This window comes from Enoplosus armatus, chromosome 4, assembly GCF_043641665.1.
Source record: "Enoplosus armatus isolate fEnoArm2 chromosome 4, fEnoArm2.hap1, whole genome shotgun sequence".
Taxonomy (NCBI): domain Eukaryota; kingdom Metazoa; phylum Chordata; class Actinopteri; order Centrarchiformes; family Enoplosidae; genus Enoplosus; species Enoplosus armatus.
In genome coordinates, this window is record NC_092183.1 from 14,034,972 (window position 1) to 14,061,536 (window position 26,565).

Genomic DNA, 26,565 nt, shown 5'->3' on the forward strand with positions numbered 1-26,565 from the left:
AAGAAAGGAACAGAAATTCAGATTAAGAAGTGAAACATTCTCCTGCTATAGGGAAAATAAAACCGAGATTTACTCAAAAACCTGACATTATGTTTCTTATGAACTGTAGTGTACTTTAAAGAAACATATGGCTTTTTAATGACAACACACCGATAGTGCTGAGAATTGTTTTTTTTACTGGGGGGTCATCATATCATGATTACGATACTTCATTACCATAATACAAATATTGACGTAGTCACTGGCAGTTGCCTATACTTAATGAAACAGACAATTATTATGGATAATAATGTCATTGGCCTTTCAATAATTCGACTGACTTCCCATTCAATTAGATAGTATTGTAAATAGCCCTTTGACAGATGAGAACTTTCCTTGATCATAACCTATACCTCAATATATCGCGAACAGTGTGTTAATAATAATGAACACTGCCTTTATCAGTCGGGATATAACATTAATACTGCTATTAGCTATATTTTAAATACCGTTTAATTTAATGAAACTTGATGCTAGCAGAGTTATCTGATACCAAGTCTAAATAATGGCAGAGGCCCATCAGTTATTAACGTTAACGTGCTATTAGTAACAATGAACCGAGTCGACAAAAATAACAGTTTCATTAATCGAAACATGTCAGTTTCATTCATCATTAAGCTTCTGGTAGCTGTCAACATCAGACACAGCTACAAGTTGAACAAATACGATGCGTTAACACAACCGACGATGTAGCTAGCAAGACGATTTATAGCTGATTACAGTACGTTTGTACGATAATTCACGCTGCTACCATGTCATACTGACACTGAACTAATAGTGTGTTCTTAACAGTTTCCACGCTAACAATATTAGTACTTCCCACTAGCCGGAATAGGAATAGCTTAGCTAAAAAGTAGAGGAAAGGTTCGCTAGATGGCTAGCATCAGGCTACCGTGACGTTAACGTTAGCATAACTGGCTCGAGTGTGTACACTTGAGCTGGCAGAAAACTAAAATATGTGACGGTAACGTCAAGTTGGTTAAATTAGTGCAGACAGTTCTGCCATTAACGATCGATCAATTACTCACGCATAACTGATTCGCCCATTCCTGCATGTTTGCAGCAGTTCGCTGAATGAAACTGGTGCTAAAGGCTAGCTGTCTGGTGCAGTGTGCCTGTCAGTGTCAGCTAGCGCCTGGCCACTTTTCTAGCTTGCACAGCTGAGACATGACCTTCTAAGTACAGGCTTAAGGAAGCCTTTGCCGGGATAGTTAAGCTCTTAATCTATCGGCCTGGTTTAAACCTTACCCAACGAATTAGCGTACCTTTTGGAGTTAAAATTAGACTCGCCACACAATGAATTTGGAGAGAAAATCTCCACAAACACCTTACCGTGACAGGCGTAGTAGGGACTGTGTTGGCCTTCGTCCCCTCCCACTTGATTTACTTCCGTCTTTCCACAAAATAACGTTTGCGAACAGACAAGCAACGTCAGCTTTCATTCAAAGAGGCTGGCTCATAATTATGGGAGCTAAAGCGGCTCAACTTTCAACAATATGTTCTTTTCAGCACTTTCCAGAAATGGTTGACTATTTCTTAAGCATAGCACTTGGATGCAGTAGGCTGCATAACAGATCTACTCACCTTTAAAAGTTGACAACATAAAGATAGTTTACAAAATATTAAATGTAATTTACAGAATAATTTGAATATAAAAGTATCAGTAAAAGTTGTCCAATACAGTTACAGAAAGCACAAATTAATCAGGTTGTGTAAATACATGGTAATATATTTAGATGCCAGTTTATTTGGTAATGCAGTCAGACACCCTGCAAGTGAATTGCTATTCTGAGAGGTGTTTCTAATATTTTGTCCATGCCTTGTATATGAATTTACATTGTGTTAAAATTAGAGGTGTTTCTTATATTTTGTCCAGGGTGGAATACATATTAGAAACACCTCTGAGTATGAGACAATACTCCACAGCACCACAAAGTACAGCCTCTAAAATGACCATAAAGTTAAATCAAGATTACATTTTTCAACAATAATTGAACACTATGACCTTCAAGAAGGAAGGATTTATCGTATGACTGTTGTATTAGACTCCATTCGTTTTAGCTAGGTTATTTTACCAAATAAACTGGCTAAGTGTAGGTCAAATTGCAAAAATTGCATTGTCTTCCCAACACATGGGCAGATGACCATTTCTCAAGAGAAACAACACCAGTATTTCCGCTCTGCATATGCTCAAAGACAGGGCAGAGTATATCACATTCAGTTTTGTTGTATTTTTTAACTTCAAACAGCAAAATCTGCACAAAGAGATCATCAGATATCAATCAACTGGCTGAATGGGATGATTACACACACAGTGTCTTACATCTTAAGCAAGACATTTTGTGTCAACTACAAAAAGTCAGTAAATCACATTGTGAATGAAGAATGTCATTATCCATGTTCTCCAACAGGCACTGCTGAACAAAACACCCCCAAATCCAAACCCAATCTGTTCTGCACACTGCTGTACTGCTATTTGAAAAACTGATCAGAGATCATTCACAAACCTCAGAGGAAAATATTTATTACAAGAACAACTTGACAGCATTTTCAACTTCAAAAAACAGTGAAATGTTGCAGTATTGCTATGTCATACATACAAATTCCACAATGTCAAGCAATCTGAACATTTAACTTAAGTTTTAGTGAAAACAACATTAGCAAACATGAAATTGTCTGATCATGAACATTCAGATTTCGCTGATTAGGGATAGAGAGAAGGAGAGAGAGTTTCATGAAATTTGCAAAGTTGTGCGGGACAAAGAGCAGATTATTAACGACAATCACTCTTTTTGTGATTGATAACCAAATGTAATGGCATGTATATATGAAGTCACAGTTCACATAACTGGTAGATTTTAAACGCCGGTTGCTCACAATGGAAATGTCTTCAAATAAGCCAAAACAAATTTAAATTTAAAACAATTAGAATACATGTAAAAATCTGTTTATACAGGAGAAACTGATAACCGACTACATATTGGATCAATGTAGCTCTAACAATACTGATACACCATAAATTATTTGTAGCAATGAGGAGTCAGTATTAAATCAAATTACTTTATCTCTGAATATTGCAAAACAGCCCAAATATGTTTAGTTTGTCTGTAGGGTCAACATATCTAACGGATTATGTCTCTTTACAGTGTACTGTTGAGGAAACTGAATCATCTTCTACATGTTCCCTAAAAACTTACAGCTCACTTAACAGTACCTGGGACACAGATGTCACTTGGGCCCAATGAGACTTAATTTCATAAATAAATAAATTAGACCAACATCCCTCCCCTCTTCACTCCAATTCTGTACATATTCTCATACAGTATGTACACAAAAATATGCACACTCTTTTTTTTTTTCTCTAGCCTATTCACTGTGTCAGTGTCCGGCAAAAAGATGTTATCCACAAATGCTGGGTCTTTCTTTTTTGCTGACATTGCCTCCACAGTCTCTCTGGGAGAGATGTATTGAAACAATCATAAACACGTCGAAAACAAATGTCCATCAACTTCTCTTAATTGACACCAGGATGTTTTTGGAGCTTTCTGCAGGGCACTGACACTACAATTCCCACTTTCAAATACATTTTACAAAGTCCACACCTGTTAAATACCAAAAACAGAAGTACTATAGCTGGGGTCTGGCCTCTCATACTCTTGACAACTGTGCAAGAGCCTCACAAGAGAACCCTAATATCCAGTTACAGTATCTATTATTCATGGAGACACTCAAGTCAAAATCATTCTTCATCCATCAAACTTCACCTCATAATACCTTTATTATTGGCTCTAATCAGCACCAGAACACGTCATTCAAAAAGTATGGAAGAAAGGGTACTGTGTCTGGAAAACAGTATCTCCCTTTACTGTGAATAAAACATGTCTTTCTTTAGCCACTAGGTGTCACCATAGATTGTGCCATGTCTTTGAAATCCATCTGCAAAGTAGGTTATCTGTTTCAAAACAACTAATAGGATTCAGAGGCAATAAATTATATATCTTCATCATGAGTTGCACACCTACATCAAGTATAATTTAATTAAATATAATTAAAATTGGCAATGTTCCTCACTTTTTTCCACATTCAGACTCAAACTCTCCAATTTCTATTATCATCAACAGTTAATGATGGCAATGTAGTGTTACCAAATAGATCTTAGTGATGTTGAGCGAAAACATTCAAAAACTAATCTGCGAATAAATCTTAAGGCAAAGGGAATTGTCAAGGCATTTCCAACACCAATATTGCATAGCTAAGGCAGCACAGAACTGATTACAGTGAATATGTACATTAAACTGTATAGTCAATGCCTCTTTATATACAAAATACCCACATCTATTAGTGAGCACATCAACATGTATTTACACATTCATCCCCCAAAGCGTTTGACTTTTGTATATATGTAGCATTGTATATTCCAGAGTACAGTTTGGTCAGAAGAAGAGCTCTCAACATTTCTGTTCAGTGACAATGACACAAAGTAATACAACCTTCACTGCTCCTCATATTTTTACACTTAATCCACTTAAAAGTTGAAATATAGTTAAAATGATTTACTGCATTAAACATAATCTTGAAAACCTGTAACACATTAAGCATTTAAAAACAAATGTTATCTATCTCGACTACATCAATTGTTGTGTAAAGGTGACATCAGACATTAATAACAGCAGACAACTGTACAGAGATTGGTAGTGCATGTAGTGTTCCTAAAGTCAAAGGAATGATGGGGGTACCTTTGTTACCTATTAGTATATTGTGAATATGAGTATAATGAGACATATATGAAGACAACTAATGTGGAGAGACTGAATATCACAGTCATACCAGTATTTTGACTATCAAGGCAAGCAGAGACGCTGTGGCAAACCACAAGAGGGAGCCAATCCATCTGACTAAAGGTTTAGTGTTTACGCTGTTTCTGGAGTTGCAGCTTTAAATCCCTGGCACTTTACCATGCCCCTCAGTGGGGCATATGGCATCACATATGCTCTCTCTCTATCTCTCTGTATCAACCATGAGAATTTCACAAGTGTCCTGCAAAACAAAAAACACCTTATGATTGGCAAAAGCATCCCCATGCACACATTAGAATTACAGTAAAAGTAATATTAAAGACCATTCCTTTGGTAATAAATAATTTGGCTTGAGTGCAAAGTAAAAGCAACGCGAACCCCCTGCAGTTATTCAGGGGAGAAACTAAGTGAAAAAGGAGTGTTAGACATGCAATGAAAACAGTCTATAGCCCAGTCTTTTCTCTTTTTTTTACACAGTAGTCAAAGTTCATGACAACAACCCCCTGTGCCATTTGTGCTACATCCAAGCTTCAGTGTCCAGGCTCCCTGACTGTCCAGGGTAGGAGCAATCTTTGTTGCCCATGGCTGGGGAACGTGGTTGAGGATGGATCATGTCTGCGAAGGCCTGGTGCAGGCTCTTGCATGTGGCTGGACGACCAGTAGAATGCGAGCTCTGAGGAGACAGCGGTGGGGTGTGGCATGGGGAAAGCGTGTCGTGAGCCTGTAGATCTCTGTAGCTGACTGGTGTGGGGATACGTGAGGGGCCGTTTTCTGGTCTGTTGTCAGTGCGAGGCCTGATCCTGCCTCTCAGTTTGTGCTTTGAGATAGGGCCTACCCTGTCTGACTTCTTTTGCCCTCTCTTAGTCTGCAGCACTTCTCCATCTGTGTCCCCATTGGCCAGGGGTGAAGATGGTGGGGGGGATTCAGAGCGGGATTCACTCAGGCTGAAGCACATGGAAGAGTTTTCACTAGAGGAATCCTGAAAGGAGCAGTCCTCAGAGGGGGGAAGGGGTACAGGTGATGGACAAGCCTCTGGGGGCGGGAGGTCATCACTGCCGTCACCATTTTCTAAGTCATAAGGTAAATTGGGCTGGTGATTCTCCAGAGGAACATCTCCTTCAGGCCCTGTGCCCCAACCAAGCTGACCCTGCTGACCTGTCAGCCCTCCTGTGGGAGGAAAACCACCGTGGTCTCCATTCATATTCCTACAGTTGAAAGCCGGTTGTGGCGGGACCTGATTCATCAATCTGTCTGACTCTGTCTCTCCAAGACTAGGCAGGGAAGATGGAAGTTCCTTCTCCTCTATGGAGCTAGAGATGGCTGGGAGCTTCTTGAGACCACGCTCCCCCCAGTGCTCAGGCTGTCCTTGACCAAAGTTGTGTGGTCCTCCAAAATTGTGTCCATAAAGTAAATTTATGGGGTCCTCCAGTGGGAAGTGACGAGGATTAGTTCTCTTGGATTCCCTGAGGTCAGGCAGAGTTCCGATCTTTGTCCCTACATTCAGGGAGGAGGAGGAGGAGTTAGAAGAGGAATAGGCAGAGTCAGTGACATTAGGATCAGTGGGTGCTGGTACTGAATGTGTCACGGCTCCCTGCAGGGTCACTCCTCCTGGGGCTCTGCTAGAGACTCCTCTGGCCTGCTGTGTATTGGCCAGAAACTCAGCCTCAAAGCTGCGATACAGGTCCTGCTCCCTCTGGGGGTCTAGCATTGGCAGCATCTGGAAGCCAAGGCCCAGTCCTTCCTCCTCGGACTCCTGGTGCTCCAGGCCAGACCAGTTCCTATGGTGGCCTCGCCCAGCAGAGCGAGGGCCTTGTATCGTCCGAGGGGAGCGGCCAGCATGATGGTGACGGGGAGATGAGTGCGGTGAACGTCGACCTCCTGAGGTGACTGGTGGCAGTAGTCTGCCTTTTCCTATGGAGGGTGAGCGAGGGGCAGGAGGTCTGGGAGTAGTTATAGTCTTCTTGCTGGGGCCGCTGTTGTTGTTCTGGACCCCTTTAATAGGTGAGTTAGAGCACGAGGACGACTGCCTCTTGGTGAACCCACCACCTAATCTGGGAGAGGATGGGGGTACTTGTTTGGCCCTAAGGTCCTCTCGTCTGTCTGGGGGTGGGGGCTGAGGTTCTCTGTAGCAGGAAGCGGGTCCTGGGCTGGCATCACTTGACCGTGTACGGCTCTGTAACTTACTCTGGCTGTGGGAACGTGGAGCATGGAGCCTCCTCGGGCCCTCATTTCCGAGGGAGCGGCCCCTCTCTGTGCGGGATGTTCGTGATCCATCAGAGGATCCTTGTGGTGGGTTGGGTTTGAGTATTGGAGCGAGAGCACGTTCCCGAGACTGGCTGCGTGCACGGGGCAGGGAGGGACGCAGGGATGGGGTCTGATTTCCAGCTCCGGTCCTCTCAATCAAATGCTTCCCCTCCTTGCGATTGACAAGCAGGACTACCTCTTCACCAGAGCGCCGTGAGGCACCACCAAGAGAGTACCGTGCCCCTCCTCCTCCTCCTCCTCCTCCCTTGGAGGAGGCTGTAGAGGAGTCACTGTCTCCAGACAGACGTCTTGTCACTGGCAACTTTGTCTCCTTATTCCTTCAATGTAGGGAGGAAACAAAGAGTCATTTATGTGTATAATAATATCATATACTTGGTGTTGTAGATTTTCTAACCCAACACGTAGCACTGCCCATTCTCAACCAGACACCTCGCCACTGTCACGCACCAGTAGCATTAGGTTTAACTGTATAATCAGCTCCTGGAGTGAACTCACTTACAGGAAGAACAAACCTTGAGTACAGATCAATAGAATGTGTATTGTAAATTGGACATTTACAGACCCTGTAGAGGCTGTGTTATTTGTTTAATTATGATGATTACACCTGATATCTCATAATTTTATGTGTAGAAAAGAAAATAGAATTTGGCCTGTTTTTCAACTTATCGTGATAGAGCATATTGGGACAAGGTTTTTACAAATATTTCTGTGGTAACTAAAACATTTAAAGCATCAGAAAACACTGTATAAGTTGTTGTCTAGAGTCGATGCATTACAAGACCCATCAGTCAATTTAGGAATGACAGCATGCCCACAGGTTTTGCCTTTAATTAGTGTTTTATTCCACAGGACTTCTAAAGTTATCCTCAGAAATTAGATTTGTATATATTCAGGCATGGTAATTTACCTGCTTGGAGACCACCTGTTGACCTACTTCCCAAGTTAGCTGTGACCAGTTGTCTAGGGATAGTTGTCAGATTAGTCTTTATCTAGTCTGGCGCACTTGAAAGGGGATGCCCCACCCACACAGGGTTAATGCGAATGAGCTGTTGCCTTGACGTCTGGTCTGATCCATCGCTCAGCACAGAAATGAGCCACACATTGGCTAGAAGCCAAAGTAAACCAAAATTCAGCTCCAAATTGTGTTAAACAATGGCGCCTTCACACTCTGACATATAGGGACGGTATGTGATGAACGAAACCTTTTACCGGAGCATAAGCAGATCTTATTGTCTTTATATCCCTTTGAAAGAGCCACGTATAACGGCCTTAACATGCCACTACTCTGGCTCTGATGCCACCAGCCTGATCGCTACTCTATCACTGACATGCCACTTCAGAAGCATATCAAACTGATGTGTGGTTTCATCTGTCACTGGCTTCATACTAATTGAGACCATCTGTTTGCTATGGCAATAGACGAAAGGCTTGAGCAACAGTTTGCACAGAGTCACAGCCATCTTTAGGCAGTGGACGGTCTAATTAACTGAACTGAGAGTAGAGGAGGGAACATGTTTGGTGTCTACCTTGTGACCACTAGGAGGTGCTGTAGGGTGGCTGTGTGAGACAGATTTACCAGAGCAATGTCACCTGAGATTAGACAAATCTGCTCTGGTCTAATCTGTGGTTTCCTGGCATGTGTATTTGTTGTGTATATTCCCAATTCTTTGTGTATGTGTGTGTGTGTGTGTTTGTGTGCCTTTCTGTCTGCCTGCTCGTCTGTGGGCACAAAAGAGCAAGCAGCAAAATCTGAATGTGGCCTGCCAGGCTACTTGAGAGAGATTAATTTCTTATCATGGTAACACACTTATCCCAACACTTATCCGCACACTAGCATAGACACACACACTAACCTGAGAGGATTAAAGTGGCGGGGTTCTGAGCGGTCTCGTGGCGGCCGTGGGAGTAGAGTACGTGCTGCACCGGAGTCCAGCTCAGTGGAGCCAGAAGGGTTCTGAGAGCGGCCGGGCCGTGTGGAGGAGGAGGCGGCACATGGAGCGGAGGGGGGTTCCAAGGAGCGTCTGTCAGGAGGTTTGTAAGGTGCGATGCCATCATTTCGCCAGTGTGGACCTGGGCTTGTTGAGCGGGAGGAGTGGGCACTCGAAGACTTGCTATGGCCTCCCTGGCCTTGGCCGCTGGCTTTAGCCTGGTGGTAGCGGTGGGCTGAGGAGACAGAACAAGTGTTAAGAGTGACCTCTAACCAACATCGTCACACAGCCTGGATAAAAGTAATTTAGAGGTCCAGAAATATATTATAGCTAACCACGTCAATGTCATCAAGCTCTCAGAAAGCAGCAGCAGATAACATATTCTATGCTTCCCTGAGAGATGGACCTTTACTTGTGAAACTAGCCAACCAGAGAAATGCTGATGATCCCACCATTTAGGGAGACCATTTATAGAACACAAAAGGCCTATTTCTGTAATCACTTAATACTCTGTGATCTTCAACATGGTCTCTTGTGGTTAAAAATGTAACAGCAATTATGATTTCAGCTAGTGTCAGCTGTCCAGGCCAGACGCTCAGCCCTTGACATCACCCCTTCAGCAGCAGTTACGGGTAAGGATAAGGAGGGATGGTCTCACCCAGCACCATTATGGGCATGTATCACTGTGCTCTGTGCTGCCAATCAAAGTGAGCGTAAACACTGAAAGGTTAGGGCGGGTGTCCAGTTTATAAGCAAAAAAAAAGGCTTTGTGTTGAGATGAGATGCTACACAGATGTGTTGTGGGATCAGGTAACAGTACGGAGTCAGAGTGACTGCACATTTTCCATTGCAAACATCATTTTGCAGACCTAAATTTCCTGGCTGGAAGTAATCTTTGTCCGGTTTCAGTATGAAACAGGCAGATTGTTGCTGGGCGATATAACAAATCAGTCAACTACAAAAATAGAATTTAGAATTGCATAAATCATAGTTATATGTCCAGGCTGAACACATCAGATGCAAATGATTTGTGTATAATCTTAAATGTCTTGTGAGTTATGCAACACCGAGACACAACAATGAAGTGTGTAAGGGGCTGATGGTGAATAGGAAGTGACCTCACCAAAAGCAGCACAGCGACACGGGTCATGCTTGTCCAAATAGTGCTCTAATGTGTCCCAGCCCCCTCCAACACGCACCATCACATGAGTACGAAGGACCTGAGGGAGGAAGAGAGAAAACAAGGCTTCAATAGATTAACAGTAACAGTAAGTAACATACATTAATCCAATATCTATCTATCTATCTATCTATCTATCTATCTGTCTGTCTGTCTGTCTGTCTATCTAAAATGGCTAAACCTTCTGATATGCTGCACTACCACACACACACTGCATAAGTCAATAGATATGCAAATTCCACAAGTGGGGCAGCTTGCTGAAGGCTGGCCGGCCTTCAGTGTTACGTAACATCTAGATGCACCCCTGCCTGTGCCCCTGCCTCTCCCTCCCCCACGCCTCCTCTTTCTCCCACATCACCCCCAGCTGCTGCCATTATGAGGGCTGTTCATTGCCATGCCAACTCACAATTAAACAGAGTATGGTAGCATAATAAAGAGCCAAAGTGCTGTGAAAGACTCTCTCTTTTTTGGCCTCTCTCTCTCTCTCTCTCTCTCTCTCTCTCTCTCTCTCTCATGCCTCTCAGCTAGCTTCCCCGTGTTTTCAGAGGGTAGCAGGGTGAATTAGCATGGTAACAACTCTCCCCCATGCTGTCCTCTCCACTCCTCAGCTGAGATTTCAGTTATCGGGGAGAGGAGCAGAGAGGAGAGGGTGCCTGGACAGCCATAACAGAGGGGGGGTGGTGGATATGTCACTTCCTACTCTCCTCTGCTCTTTGAGGCACACACACAGCCACAAGATGAGACCAAAGAGCCTCACTCCCTCCAGGCAGAAGCTGACATCACTGAAGCAACACAATTTGACTGATGCGTGAGCCCCGTGGATGCGTCCCCCTGCCTTGGGTTGTGTAACAGGGTTTGCCAGCCACATGTTTTAAAGGTTGTACCTGTGTCTCAGAGGGCAGGCAAGGCAAAGCCATAACGGTACATCTGTGTGGGCTGGCACAGAGTTTATTTCCACCAAATCACACGAGGCACAGCGCCTCATTACCGGGTCCATGACCCAGAGAGGCCACAGACATGGCATGAGCACCAAAGTCTGACCCCACCTTCTCTCTCTAACACAATCCCTGCCAATCCAATACAAGTCTTTCCATCGGCCTGGCTCCCCTACTACATCAAATCCGTCAAAACAGCTGATCTGCTTATCTCTATCAGACCTGAGAATATAAACTGCTTACTCTCCACTGCTCTGGCCGTATGTCAGTAACAGGTTTACTGTTCGTCTGATGCTGCGTGACCATCATGCGCCAGCAGTGAAAAGCAAGACCGCAGGAGTATTATATCATGTTTTTATCACGTCACTGATATACATTTCTACAATGAAAACACCATAAAGGCCCGCTAATGGGACATCCACATACTGTAGAGTAGAGTGAGTATGAAGATGCAACAGGAACAGACCTTTTTCAACACAGCTGACATTGTTTGTATGAACTTTGTCTGAGCAGTGTACAGAACAGATCTGCTGTCACTTCTTACTCTCTCTGTGATCACCTATTTTAGTTTTTGCATTGTGTACAGTATACTATAATAAGAGATGTTGTTGTGACATATATAGACATGGCTTCATGCCTCTATTTAATGAATCTGTTATTGTTTTTTTAACTGTGGAGGAGGAGTAGCTGTCGTGATGGTAACAGCTACTGGGAATCCAAATAAACAAATATCTTTGTGTAACTGGAGTGGGAGAATTGCATGACTATAAACAGAATTGTCGGGGGTCTTAAAATGCTAATTATGCAGTACTGATTTCCAGACTGTCAGCTCATCAATTAACTTTCTTCATAGTCTTGTAGTCATCTGACAACTGAATGCGATCACAGAGACAGTAGAGAGACATATAAATATTAAACATCGCTGACAAAGATGACAAAAATGATATATGCTACATTATACAGGCGCCACAACCTACTTATTTTTGGGTGTAAACAGTTATTAAATGATCAAAATTACAGTATAAACACTTGCATGATTAAATCTTGGTTTTGTTGGATTGTATCAATCACTTTCCATATCCAACAAGCTCATTACGCATTTCATATTTTATACATGATGCTGCAGAACTACTGAGGCTGAATAGATGTTTTGGGACCATGTTCCACTTTAGATCTGTGGCTTAGTTGCCTAATTTCCCAACCACTGAAGGGGTATCACAGTCTTCACCAGCATAGAGAGACCCAATCCCTGTTTCTATGGCAACAGCGAACAGAGAGACTTCTTGTCATCATTGCGGGGGCGTGTTGAACCAATTCCTTCTTAAATCTTGCTGGTGAGTTTATAAAATTAAGCCCATGGTTCATTTCAGCTGTTTGTGCCCCACGACTGAAGGCATCTCCTCCCTCCTGGGAGCGACCTCCCCGGGGACAAAGACGCCTTATTAACTCCCCCCCTCTGTTCATATGTCGCTTTCTCCACTTCATCCCCTCGTGCAGCCCAAGATCCTTGTCAGAGCTTTGGCATCTGAATAGGGGTTTGTTGGCTTTCAAAGCCTTTGCCCGCTTCCTCCCCTCAGGAGAATAAGGGAAGTGTGTTGGCTGCACTTGTAGCTGCTCGGGCATATGCATAATCACTGTCATCCCCAGTGAAGAATCGGAAGAGGGCGGAGACGAAGTGGAGAAGGCTAATCTGACAGGTCAACGGCTCACACACATCACAAACAGGCACATTTAAATATGTCTGTCATGTTAAAATGGCTGTTACAGGTAAACATGAGCTTCCATAGATCAAAGACTTCACACTTCTTAGGGAGTGTAAGAAAATTATTAGGAGGGAGGAGAGGTCAGAAAAGGGGGAGGGTTGTGTATTTTTATTTTTTTCCGAAGGAAGGGAGGTCTGATGTTTTTTGGGAGAGCAGTAAAAGGTCTTTTATTTTTTTGTCACCCCAAATTTATACCTCAGCCTTCCCTTGCAGGATTAATTATTGTGTAATGTGTCATAAATGTGCATTTATGGCAGGATGGAAAATGCAGAGGAGAGCAATCCTGTCCATATTTGAGGACTTTATTCATCACAGACATCTACTTTAGTCTGCATCAAAACATGAAGTAAAATCAGGTAATTGTGTCATACAAAGTTGGCCAACAATATAAGTTTGGTCTTTTATATATAAATATTAATCTTTGTTAATATTGTTCAGCTCACTTTGAACGTAGAAAAGGCTTTTTCCCAGATGGGGGGGTGCCTAACATTTCATCACAAAGTGTATATCACATATCCCCGTCTGGACCAGGTGGTGCCGCTAACAGTGAAGAAATATTGACATTACTGACATTTAGGCCGATAATGTAAATGCAGACAACTTGGAATGCCATCCAAAGAGTCCATTAATCTGGCCGGGGTACAGTTTAGGTAAGTGAGACCAAATCGATCCCTGGTATCCACCAGCCTTCCTGCCCAGTCCTGTGAGGCCTGATGTGGGTTCAGCTCTTAAACTGAAACTGAGACAAACAGTCCAGCAGAAACAGGCCGCAGCCAAGATAAGGGCCAACTCAGGAAATGACCTAAAGCTCTAATTGTGTCTCAGTGGGACAAAGTAGAGTCCTGGGAGTGGGCCAGATGAAGGCAGTTTGTAAACACTCACACGAGAGAGAGAAATCACAATGTTGCTACAGATATTGTACAGTTCTCTGAGCTCTGATGCAGCCAAGCAGCTGAGTGATTTATCTGTTGCTACCTTGTTCTCCTTGAAACAACATATGATGCCATATGCCCACACCTTATGGTTCCATGCAGTTACTGCCGGCCTCACAGTCTTCTGTGCTATGTGCCAAAGTAGCTTATATATATATATATATATATTCAGCTGAACATGTAGTGTAAAAGTGACTGAAAGGATAATTCAGTTTTTTTACGACTTAGGTAGGTCTACTTTTTTCTAGTTTTGGCCGTCATTTCTATCGGTTATGATAATCTTAACTCACAAAAGTGATTGCTGAGATCTGGCAACATGGCTACAACGAAGTCTGAGGGAGCAAGAAATCAGACTGTTTAGTCAGACGAACCACTTAATCTGGTTAGGGTTAGGGTTAGAACACGAAATTGAGAACACCAGAAATGTTGGTAATAATCCCTCATAGGACTGGAATGCACAATAACGGTGTGTTTGTTTAAAACTTGTACGATAGTCGTCCTTCTCGCCCCGTCTGACTTCTTTGTTGTGATGCTGCCTTGTTCCCAGATCTCAGCAATTAACATGGTGAGCAGCATGTTATAATTACTGATATGAATGATGACCAAAACTACTAAAATAAGACCCAAGAATTATCCTTTCTTATCTTTCATAATTTACACCATGAGTAATGTTATGTAGTCTAATCACAGAAAGTTTTAGTTTTCCAAGTTGTATTACTAATATTGCAGACACTAATTCTAAAGTGTTTCAAAGACTGGAATTTAGTTAATGAAAGCGATTAAGTTTCGTGCTTGTGTTTGACATTTAAAGCAACCACGAGGGTGATCAAAACATCTTGAAATCAACATTTTCTCTGACAATATTATGCACAATTATTTCCCTGTCTACTGAACTGCGGCGTAATCTATAAAAAGTAGACACAAAGACATGTCTCATGGTCCACAGTGACAGACAGTTCTGTGTATGGTGGTGAGGGCCTACCCTTATGAAGATCAATGCACTGGAGTCTCCCACTTTGTACTTCCCCTCAGACACCTTGATCATGGGAAACTGAGCTGGACAGGAACACCGGCCCAGAATCTCACGCACCTGAGGAGAACAAAAGAGAGCAGTTTAACACCCACAGCAGAAAGACATGGCACACACACACATCCGAGAGGAACCAAACAGTGATCCTTTCCTGTTCTTCAGGTCAGTGCCCTCACATGACATCATGTTTAGTCACATATCTGTAACAAAGCGCTGGTCCTGAGCTACGATGTGTCAACAACACAACAACTCTGTTTTATGGTGTCAGGAATGAGCAGTCTTGGCTGCGTGATGATATGAGGGTGCTGAGTGTGGAGTGTGTGTGTGTGTGTGTGTGCGTCATCTTCCTGCCAACCTTTCTCTCCAAGCACCTACTGGGTGCCCCGCCCGTCTCTCTCACCACATTAAAAAGCCCTGCCTCATCTCATCTCTCCAGAACATTTTGGTCAAGTTAGTTCACCTCAAAGTGTCACAAAAGCACAAAAATACATATGTGGAACATGCTAATGAATACTCTCCCTCTCTCGGCTGATACGTGACAATGTCTCTGGCTGTGACATCATAAACTGAGGAGAGAGAGAGCTCGGAAACCAGACTGGTGGTGATGATGTCAGCAGGCCTGTGCTGCCAGCTGGGGTTTGAATCGAGAGAGTCAGAGCCGGTGCCCTTGCTGTGGTCGGGGGTGCTTATTAGGCAACCGGAGTCAGACACAACTGCAGGGTGGAGCGAGATCCGCCTGTGTTGCACAGGCCTGGGCGCTCTCGCAGGATTGGCCAACTTTGATGTTTTTCTTGGCGTCTCTCTCAGACAAAAGGCGTATGCGCACTTGTCGACCATGAGGGAGAGAAAGTAAAGCAGCAAAGTGGACGGAGAGGAAGAGAAGAAGAATAAGTGCTCCATAATTGTGCGTGCAGGGGCAGCCATTACAGAGGGGAGGAGTGTATTTTATTGATATTTGAGAGATTAAATGACGTGTTAGAGGAAAATTTCAGGTTGTGAGCTCCCACCCTTTGGTTGTTTACAGTACCTTTCATGCTGTACACAGGGCTGAAGGGATATGGCTTGCGTGTGGTGTGTGTGTGAGCAGGTTGACCTATAACATACATTATGGTGCATTCAGAAGATTAAGGAGGCACCCTGTTGTTTTCTTGAAACAGCACCCTTCTTTCTTCCCCATGCTAATTAAAGAGGGTGGTATCAGTGCTAAGCCTCAGTATCTCACCTGTCCCTCCCTCTCACCTGCTTCTGTTTTCCCTTCTTTTCTCTCTCATCTGCTTCTTCATTGTCCTTTATTTTTAGCCTGCGCACTATCTGACCCGACATATATTTGTCTTTGCTTTCTTTGTTTTGCTTATATTTCTACATCTGCTTGCTCTCTCTCTCTCTCTCTCCGCTCTGTCACTCCGTCTTTCGTTCAGTCGGTAGGTGGACGAGCCCTGTTTGGAAAAACCCCAGCCAGTGAGTTAATGGAAAGATTGCTATGGCAACAGACACACACATAGCCTTACCCTTCCCTTTTATTACAGTACAGTTTGCCTTCTTTTTCTTTTTTTTCATTCTTGCTATAGTAAAGCCTTTCTCTCGCACCAAAACCTCCCCCAGAGCCGTTCTGCTGAGGTCATAAGTTTTCCTCCAGAGGGAAGGTGAAGGACTCGCACACAGTGTGTCATATGAAACACTGACCAGGACACACAATCGAACCACGAAGTGTTTTAATAATAACCTAATCAATAGCAGCACTGACACTTAAAATATTTACTCTGTGGAGCCTTTGGCATGAAATGTGTGCACTTCCCATGTCTTTGCTTTGTCAACAATGGGTACACTCAGACACACTGAAACCAAAACACACACGCTATCACACACACTATCACGCACACACACCAGAGTGAGATAGAAGGGGAGGGGAGAGACAAGGTCACGCAGGAAACATGCGGAAGTGGAGCAGGAACACTGCGAGAAACTGAAGGATGAAATATGGATGAATGCTGGTCGCTAGAGACGCTTTCAACAAGAGCTGCAGACGTTTGAGAGGGAAAAGAGAGAAAAACGAACAGCGACTGTTGAACAATCCTCAGCCTGCCCCTATACTGGGAATCTGCTGTGTCTATCTTAAGATAGGAATGCAGAGATGTTTTGACATGAACAGAGAGAGAAACGATTTCATTATTAAGAGACGGCTGTGGCATCCCCTTTTGAATTGAGCAGCTGAGTTTGTCTCCCAGCAGTTTCATGTAAAGAACATGTACAGTACATATTCCTTTAATGATACTGCTGCTCAGATCGCGTCATATCTGCTGAGTGTGAGTCAACAACCTCTTCATTCCTTTCCTTCCTGACCTGCAAACATCAGAAGGGCCACTCAGGCAAGAGATAGGCTGAGACTGAGGGCTGAGCAAACCCTGGGGATGAAGAGAGGAAATGTGAGGGGGGAGATAAAGATGTTAAAGTTTTACTCCTCATTTTCTTTACTGATTTGAAATGTGGACTAACATGCTACACTATACGTACTGTATACCGTAGCTTTACATAATGGTATCATAACAAAGGAATGTATAAAGTTGCCAATATTGTTCTACTCTAAAATGTATATTTGCTGTTGTGCGATTTGAGTTTATTGGTTTTTATTATGTGAAAACACAAAATGCAGTTCTGGTTTTCAGACTGAGATCCATATTTCATAAAAGTACTCAAAGAAGCCACACATCCATTCAAACATATGTCAGTTCTCCTCATGAGTCAACAAACAACGTGCGACCACACAGTTTGCTCTACTGCAGTCATCAAACATAGGTGTGCTGGCCTGCTGTAACTAGCTCCTTTTATGATTGCTATGCGAAGGATAATTACTGCCAAACTCCAACATTAAAACATTAAAACAAGCTGAACATTACAACAACTCACTCCGCAGGAATTTATGGGAGGGTGTTTCCAGGATCTGACTTCTGTACCGCCTGTACATTGGGGGGTTTATGACAAAATACATAGTATTTTCAAGTAAGTAATAAGAATGGGTTAAAAGATTATATGATGCAGCACATCAGTACTTTCAAGACTCTTCTCTTAGTGTATCTTGTTGCCCTGAGGATCTCCTGTCATGACTAGAACCTTCACCATCAGATAAGCACAGAGAGACAAGAAAACTATGCCACTGGGGGCGCCTGCTTGGCAGCAGGGAGATTTTTTGAAACTTGAGGGATTATTGCTCCACCACCCAGTAAGCATTCCTAAAGCCTGTGAACGCACACTGAAAACAGCTACAGATCAGAGTCTATCCTCTATTAAACCACTGGCCTGACAGCCTGTATAAACTACTCCTCTGTGGACAACCATGCAACACCCCATAAACATGGAACAGCCTCCTTTGCACAAATTATCTCTTTAAACAACCTGGGGGCTGCAGGGAGGTGACAAATGGCCACATTAATGATAACTATATTGGAGCTGAAGCCTGAGGGGAGAAACTGGAGAGATTATGAAAACACATGTATTTAGAGACCGTTAGCATGCTGGTCCAACAGGCCAGACCAGCAGAGATGAGACGGAAAAACAGAGTTGGATAAACGCCTCAGGGTCAGGCATGTCAGTTAAAGCCAGTAACCTTCCACTGGGAGAATACTATAGTAAGTTATGATAGCATATTTCACAAACTGTTAAACAATTTCTTTAGCTGTTACAATAATAATAGCAGTATGCCTTTATATATTTTATAACCTGCGCTGTGTATTTGATCAGGCTGAAAAATGTAATCATACTTGCTCCAGGCCTCATCCACCGCTTCAAGGAGACCATTCTCTGAAAATCGATGTCTATCTTCTGGCCACATGACAAACTGCCCATTGGGAGCTGGTAGGGAGAATACAGCAATCTAATAGACATTAAGTGCTGCAAGGTGAATAACTCATTATTCATCTGCTTCAGGTGAGACAGCAGTGTAATCGCCCAGTGCAGGAAGATAAATATCAAGCCAGTGTCTAAGTCATTTGCCATTTGTTTGTTTTGATGAGGCTCAAGAACACTCAGCACTTCTCCTCGAGACAGCCGAGGTTAGAGGGATTGATGTCCTACTGAGGACTCCTTCTGACGGTCTCCACCTGAATCCAGCTTGAGGAGGCTGCAGACAAGTGCAGGAAATAACCTGACAACTCACACAGACAGAAACCTACTCAGATAAACACCCAATTAAAATGATAACCATGCAAACGACCAGGTGATAGCATCAAACGCTGCAATAAAGATATAAAGCGGGCAACATGCAAAGTGCAGAGTCAGCTGTTTCCTCCTGCACCCTGCGGCATGGAAAATATGGAGGAGGAGCGAGATCTGATCTGTACTGTTACTGTGCAGTAAGTCTAGAGGGTAAAAAGAAAACAACCTATAAAATACTAAACCCCTAAAAACACGAGTGCATGTGACACAGGAGGGAGAAACACTGAAGGATGCCACGCTCTCTCAGCAAAGCGTACGAGTGCGACTCAATGCAAAGCATGATGACCTACTTTTCTCTTTCACTCTGGCTCCCTCTCTACTGTAGCTCTCCCTCCCAGAGTAACATTCATTGCAGTCAGGTTTAACAGAGTGTACAGTAAAGTCACTCCAGGCACACTATCTGTTGTCTACTCCCCTTTTTTATTCCCTGAATGCACCAATTGGACCATAAGGTTAATGGAGCAGACTGTCCATACAGGCATAACACACGCACTTCCTCTCTTTATTGCCCTCCCCCCTTTGCTCTGCTGGTGTCTCCATCTAAAATCTTTGATTGAGATGTCAGCCTGTGATTACCTCGCTGTCAGCGGTGGCAGTCTATTCATATCTTCTCTTCAATGCCACCAACAAGACATACCGTTGTGCTCTTTGCTTTATCATCTCTAGCTGAGACAGGGGTGGGGGATGGGAATGGGGGCTCGTACATACATGAACTAAGCATGGGCTGAATGTTGAAGCCCGGGGTGAGAAGAGACATGAACCAGTTTATATGACTGAGCAAGAAGAAGGAAAGATGCACGATGAAGGAAGGCGACAAAGGCTGTGACGCTCCTATGGTCTGTTGATTAGAAGCTCAAATATTGTACTGTATAGATGCCTATGCATGCAGTAAACATGTGAACAATTAGAGTGTGCATTAAGGGGTCAGTAGGTGTAATTTACATTGTTACATGTATGTCTGTGTGTATCTCATATCTAAGCCCTGGGCCTGATTGCAAAATACACGAAAAGGTCATTGTTTGTCGTAGATGACCATGTTTCTTTACCTCAGGCTGCTTGCAGCATATAGGAAAATACAGATTCAATGGAAGTTGCTGTCATAATCCGTATGAAATGGAGAAAATCCCTTAATGCAAAGGATAGACTTTATGTGGATGTATAGCAATGTGAACCAGCTGCTTTCTGTATCGCAACTGAAAACAACAAAAAAACGTCTCCAGGAGGAGGAAAAGGGAACATTTATCACTGACTCAAACTATGGCGAAGGAAATGAGACGCCGGTCACTTCCTCAACTTCAGAGTGGAAAGCCGTCCCACAGTGAGATGAGTAATAACGTGCGTAGTGGCAGATCAGTGGGAGACACAGTGGTGGTGAGTATTTACACGGCGGCATGTGTATAAATACTCGTAAGCAAAGCAAACTGGATAGACAACAGATTAAACACCTATTGCATCCAGCAGGGAGTTGATGTGACGCATCATCTGTTTGCATTAAGAGTCACTAGTTTACCATGTCACTTCACTGTTACATGAGCCGAGTTTACTGAGGACAAATCGTAACTGACACTATTTGGCGACTATGGGCATTTTCCTGTGATTATTGAAAGGCCAGATGTCCTTAAAGGGAATTGTATTTAAAATGATCCTGCTGTTTGTATGCAGACCGTTACACACACTGTTAGAATAATGACCTGTAATCCTATTATCACCACACTTGTATTGTCTTGTTGAACTCAACAAGATTAGTTTGATCATCCAACTAGTACACAGCGTATAGAAGGATAAACAGATAAACAAATCTCATTGAGATGCTTTGAGCTGCATGAGAAACAAATGCCAAGCTGCTGAAAAACAGTACATCAGATTTTAAAGTTGATATGTGATTCAGAATTATTTTTATAGAAGAGCAATAAATAAATACGATCCTGTATACCAGTCTCATTCAGAGCCACTCCACTATAAATATAGGTATAAAATACTTTCTGCTTGAGATTTAATTGGATTAAGGCATCGTAGTGCCGCATACATGTGCTGACAACATCATGTATAATGATGACATCTGTGGACTCACATTAAGGTTTTTGTAAAGAAAATATGATAACTAAATGAAAGCTGAACAGTTGTAGCATCTCAGTTTGCACACACATCTGAGGCTGCTGTGCACATCTCTGTGGGAGCTCATGGCCTGGTAATTAATTGATGACATTTCATCAATAATGTTATTGGGAGGAGGCAGTTCATAAATAGGTTGATAAATGATTTTTTTTTATTTTAAAAAGCAGCTTGAGAAGTATATATATATATCTTAATATGTTTTTAACAGAGAAAATCAGTAAATAAAAATGAAAACAACAGTCATTAAAAAAAAGAGCCAAACCATCCTGTGAAATACGATCCATCCTGGATGATGCGGGAACGTCGCCTCTGCCTGGATGAACCGAGGGGAGCAGACACACAGTCTGCTGTCACAGCTGTGGACCAATGAGACTAAGCCCTTTAACTTTCTTCCTCTCCCTCCCTGTCAGACACTCATGCCTACGAGCAATGAGGTTTCCAGTAACAACGAGACACTAATCTCCTGTTAGGCCACTACATCAGGCAGGAACACAAAGAAAAAGTGCACAAGTATTCTGCAGGATAAACTTGTGACTGATGTTATGGAGGCCTCGTGCCAAAACAGCAAAAACTAAGTGGGAAGCAAAATGAGCAGATATTGATCGCGCTATTTAAAGAAAATGTGGATTTCATTTTGATAGTTTCCTGGTAAAAACACCACAGTCCAGGAAATGAAGAGGTATTTCAGGGGAAACGTGTCTCACACAAAATGAGAAACTGACACTGTAACGCACCCTCGATAATACTGTACTATTTTAATATTACAGCCTCTCGTCTTAGTACCACTGTGGTCTCTCATTTGAAGAGCCTCATGTTGCTGATGTGGGCTCTTCTGCGCAGCTTGCATGCAAAGCAATTCTCTAAGGTTGACAGGGAGTGGGGAAGAGATGACACTTCCCAAATCAGTCAAATGTCAGTGTCCAACAGACGAGACACGTGTGTGCTGAGGCATGTGTCAGCACGGATGACAGAAAAGGAAAGACAGGCATACGCTCTGTGGCTTTCCTGTGATCTTTTTGTCCCGAAATGTAGTCGGCCTGTATAATCCTCAGTACTCAGTCATATGAGCGAGAGTGTGCGGACTCAGACAGTCTGGGATACGAACAGCGCACATCCTCCTCCACATGCTCTCCTATTTCTGTCTGTGGAGGTCACACCAGAGCCGCTCTGCTCTGCTGCCTGACCAGCATGAGTGTGACTGTCCACCCTCCTCCCTCTCTGCCGTCCCTCACAATCATCTTTTTGGTGCCAAAGACGGACATCGCTCTTCTCATCGTCAAAATGAAAACATTAGCTTCTTCTCCCCCGCTCACAACCCCGAGCACATGGTTGCACCGGTCTGTCAGCTCATTAGCTTTGCCCCGACAGGATCTTTGTCTCTCTAATGTGGTCATGTGCGGCAGGTCATGGCAAAGGTCAGCCAGTTCAACAAGACAAGTGACGAGAGAGCTGATGCTTTGGATTCCACAGGGACAGGAAATGCAAAAGAACCAAACTGCCAAAAGGGACGTTTTTTGAAGTGTTGGCAAAGGAGCTGCAGAAAACTCTTCCCTCATCTGCAGGATACTGTATTGACCTGATGGAAAAACTAAATGAAAGAGGCTGAATGTGTTTCAACCTCTTGTAGAGGCTGAGCTGACATTTCTACAAGAATGCAGGAGAAATGTCCCCGAGTTGACCTGTGACTTTTCAGAGCTCCCCTGTGGGAGAAAGCAAGAATTTGGGTGTCAAACACGCTGACCCTCTACAGGTGAGCGGGGATTTAACAGCAGTCTGAAACAATGTTATGCACACACACACACACACACACACACACCACAGGGAATCTATAAGGTGCCTGCCTTCTTCATAGCACTGACATGATATTTTCAGAGATGATGCTTCACTTTTGACACATTTCTGTGTTTTACTGTGGGAGAGATTGGCCTTCTATATATATCAGCGGCTACATACTGTTTAGCAACAGGGCACACTGGATATATACTTGATGTGTGGGAAGCTGTATGTTTACTGTGTATTTCACACTGATGTTATGAGTAGTGATGATTAAATTAGCTGTAAGATCATTACGCTGGTCTATGATGACTTTCATGAATCATAATGCAGTTATGACACATTTGGGGGGTTTATGGAGTCAACTAGGGTTATTCAAAGTAGTTCGATCAGGGTACTAATATACAGTGGCGTGTTTTTATCTTTTCAACTCACCAACTCATCCAAATTTCGCATGTCACATAAAACTCTCTTCGGCTGCCAGATGAACGGCTCTGGATCAGGTTCATCTTCATCCTCCACACTCTGACTGCTCTCCTTCCGACTGAAACACCTGCTGGGCGGGCTCTGCTCAGCTGGCTCTCCAACATCGATCCGTAGGCTCTCCTGGTCCCGGATCTCCTCCTCGATCTCCTCCTCCAGCTGGATCAACATGGGGGCCAACATGCCAAACTTGGACCCACGCCGCGCCACCTCAAGGAGACACAGAACAAAATTCTTCTCGTTGCATCTCTCCACCAAGTCGTTGGTCTCAAACATGAGGACGTCCTTGATCCAGAGCTCCTGCCTGCACCAGGTGATGAAATTGGACACGTTATCCCGCGCCAAGAACGAGCCGGGGACGACGTTGCGCGACTGAAAGCCAACATCTTTGGATGGCACCTTCATGGACTGTGCAGCCTCCGGGTACTCCAGCTGGAAGTCCTGCGCGGCGCGGTTCACGTTGTTGGCGTGCCGACAGAGGGCACAGCCCGTCCCCAGCCCATCCATAAAGGTGTCCGCAGAGATATCTAGGTCGTACAGGGTGTTCAGCCATTCAGCCAGATCCTCCTTCATGGCGTACAGGTATTCTTCGCTGGATTTAAAAGGCCGGATACTCTTAGAGGCGGCGGACTGGATGTTGCTCTGATCAGCCATATTGTCTGATAATGTAGCCTATCAATAAAGTCTACTTGAGAATTCCCCAATATCTCATTGCACAACTGCGCTCCAAAGCCTCACCCGCGTAAAAATACAGCGAAATAGCCGAGTTGACGCACCCATGCCGATTTGCATGTGCGGTTTCTTATCGGGGCTCCTTGAAACCAGGCTTTGTGTTGTCACAGGCATATCGGGATGCGGAGTGGCCGTGGCGCATGGATGCGTTTTCCGGATGTCTCTGCGAAACCCGTTTCCTTTAAAGAGCGCATCGCCGGGTCCCGGAGCGAGAATGAGAGCGGAGCAGTCCGGGACGCCGACACACACCCCTGCGACGACCCCGTTAATCCACCCGGTGGCCGGCGGGTCGTCTCGCCCACAAAAATCCACGTGTCACCATGTCTCTCTGAGTGCGTGTGTCTTCTCAGCTCCTCATCGATGAAATCACGACCGCTGAGCAGCGCCGAGTCCGCAGCTCATCCTCCCCGCAGATAGGCCCGCCTCCCGCGCTGAATATGTTGACCTGCTGTAGCTTAGACCAGCAGAGCGACTCGGTGGCACATCCCATTATGAGGGATCAACGCCCGGCAGAGGAGGAAAACTTAACCCCATGCTCACCAACATACACTCTTTCTCAACAGTGACAGAACTACTTTATACACAGCTGGCTTCATCTTTGACGATGCCCTTAATGTTGTATTTGTTGCTCAAATGTTAGTATGAAACATCTGCACAGAAACTATTCATTACAGCTGTCAAATCAATGCAGCAGAGTGCAAAGTACAATATTTCCCTCTTGAAATGACGTGTAAAGTATCATAAAATGGATCTCAAGCTGCAGCCATATATCTGCCTGGCCTTGACTGAACTCTATGGTGTTGCATTGTTTGCTGTTTTGTCCACTCCGTGAGAAAATGAGAACTATATATTTTTTTAGGACTCTTTTCATTTGGGTCAACACATACGCAGGCTTCTTCATAGTCTCTCGATAATGACGTCTTTGTGTGGTCTCTTTACCAAAGAGCCTGGAGTGATGAAGACCAATAAAGCTGGCATCTCAGCATCATGAGACACCAGCTCCCATTCCCTTCCCACTGTGTAATCTCACCAGTGACTGAAAGGATATGATGAAGAGGAAACTACTGCTATGTTGGTTAAGCTTTAACCGCCTAGTCTGAACCTCTTGTACGTTTTGTAATGAACGTGTGATTGTTGGTTTGCAGGAGGCACACTGCACGGATCAGAGATGTCACACCTGGTAGGACAGAGCCTGTAAAACCCTGAGACAGCAGGAGATTTGGGATTATAAAGGGAGATAGGGAGCGATATACAGTAGGTGGACAGTGTTATCCAGTCCAGTCAAGCAGGCAGTAAACAGAGCACAATTCAGGAGCACATGATCTACTGTGTGCATGATAGAAAATGTGTGTCTGTTACATTTGCACAAGATAAGGACAGAGGACTACTTTTGGGGGGCCATTAGATAGTAAGCTAAGTCCACTTTACTCTGGAAAACAGGATTTCTCTCCATCTACATCATCTAAAAAATATCAAAGATATGAGAATGCAAGACCAACAACGAAGTGACAAAAACAACAGACACACTGGTCTTGATGCTGTTGAGGACTGATCGGTTTACAGTTCAACGTAAAAGGTTTGAAAGTTGGGTCAAACTCTGGTGAAAGAGACCTGATTTTCAGGTTTTAATGGTATGTTAAAATTTTGAAAACATCAGGGAACTTGCTTGGGGCTTTAAAGAGACCGTCTGTGATCTAACTGCAAACCAAAGGGTAGCGTTACCACCAACTTTTGAAGCATGTGATTACAAACTGAAATGAATCTTAAGGGGCCTCTTAATACAAAGTCAACTAAAGGTTTTAATGTTTTCTGATGCTGTTGAAAACGTGTCAATTATATATGTGGGCTCTTATTCTGAAAGTTGTTGGGATACACAGAAACCCTTGTTTTTCATCTTAAAGTTCAACTCTTCAATAGTATGTAAATATACCTGGAATTTGCACATTCAAAAACTTTCCCCCTTTAAGAAGCTTTTAAAAATCGTGGGCTCTCCGCTATTGGAGCGGCTCATGTAGCTGGCTCTCCTTATGTGTGATTGTTTGAATTTAAGCAAAGCCCACTGCCAAGAAGGAGGGCTTGTTTTCATTTAAAAAGAGGGATGTGTCTGTTTAAGAAAGAGAGAGAGAGAGAAAGAAGGAAAGGAAGGAAGGGAGGGCATGGAAGAGAGAGAGAGATAGAGAGAGAAAGACAGAGAGAGGGGGAGGGAGAAGGTGGGGGTGGATGAGATCATTTTCTGGGCCTGGATGAATCAGCTTTTCTGTCAGTAAAGAGAGAGAGAGAGAGAGAGAGAGAGAGAGAGGGAGAGAGAGAGAGAGAGAGAGAGGGAGAATTCAGCACTCTATTAATCCACACCAACAACTGGCGAATGAGAAGCACTTCAAGATG

At 43.7% G+C, this 26,565-nt stretch overlaps 1 protein-coding gene across 1 annotated transcript; it reads right to left on the bottom strand.

The window, feature by feature from the left end:
* Positions 1-2,554: 2,554 nt before the first annotated feature.
* Positions 2,555-24,421, bottom strand: gas2l1 (growth arrest-specific 2 like 1). The gene is made up of 5 exons (XM_070904966.1): positions 23,401-24,421; positions 14,821-14,928; positions 10,152-10,248; positions 8,954-9,263; positions 2,555-7,417 (listed from the first exon to the last, which is right to left on the bottom strand). Exons 1-5 carry the CDS (start codon positions 24,100-24,102, stop codon positions 5,353-5,355), a joined length of 3,282 nt encoding a protein of 1,093 aa, XP_070761067.1. The 5' UTR covers positions 24,103-24,421; the 3' UTR covers positions 2,555-5,352.
* Positions 24,422-26,565: the final 2,144 nt, after the last annotated feature.

Excerpts from the sequence above, each read along its gene's own strand:
- gas2l1 (XM_070904966.1), bottom strand. The coding sequence starts at position 24,102 with ATGGCTGATCAGAGCAACATCCAGTCCGCCGCCTCTAAGAGTATCCGG. Across the intron at positions 9,264-10,151 it reads GTGTCGCTGTGCTGCTTTTG|CCCACCGCTACCACCAGGCT; the intron begins GTGAGGTCACTT and ends CTGTCTCCTCAG. Across the intron at positions 7,418-8,953 it reads CGCCACTTTAATCCTCTCAG|GAATAAGGAGACAAAGTTGC; the intron begins GTTAGTGTGTGT and ends CCTACATTGAAG.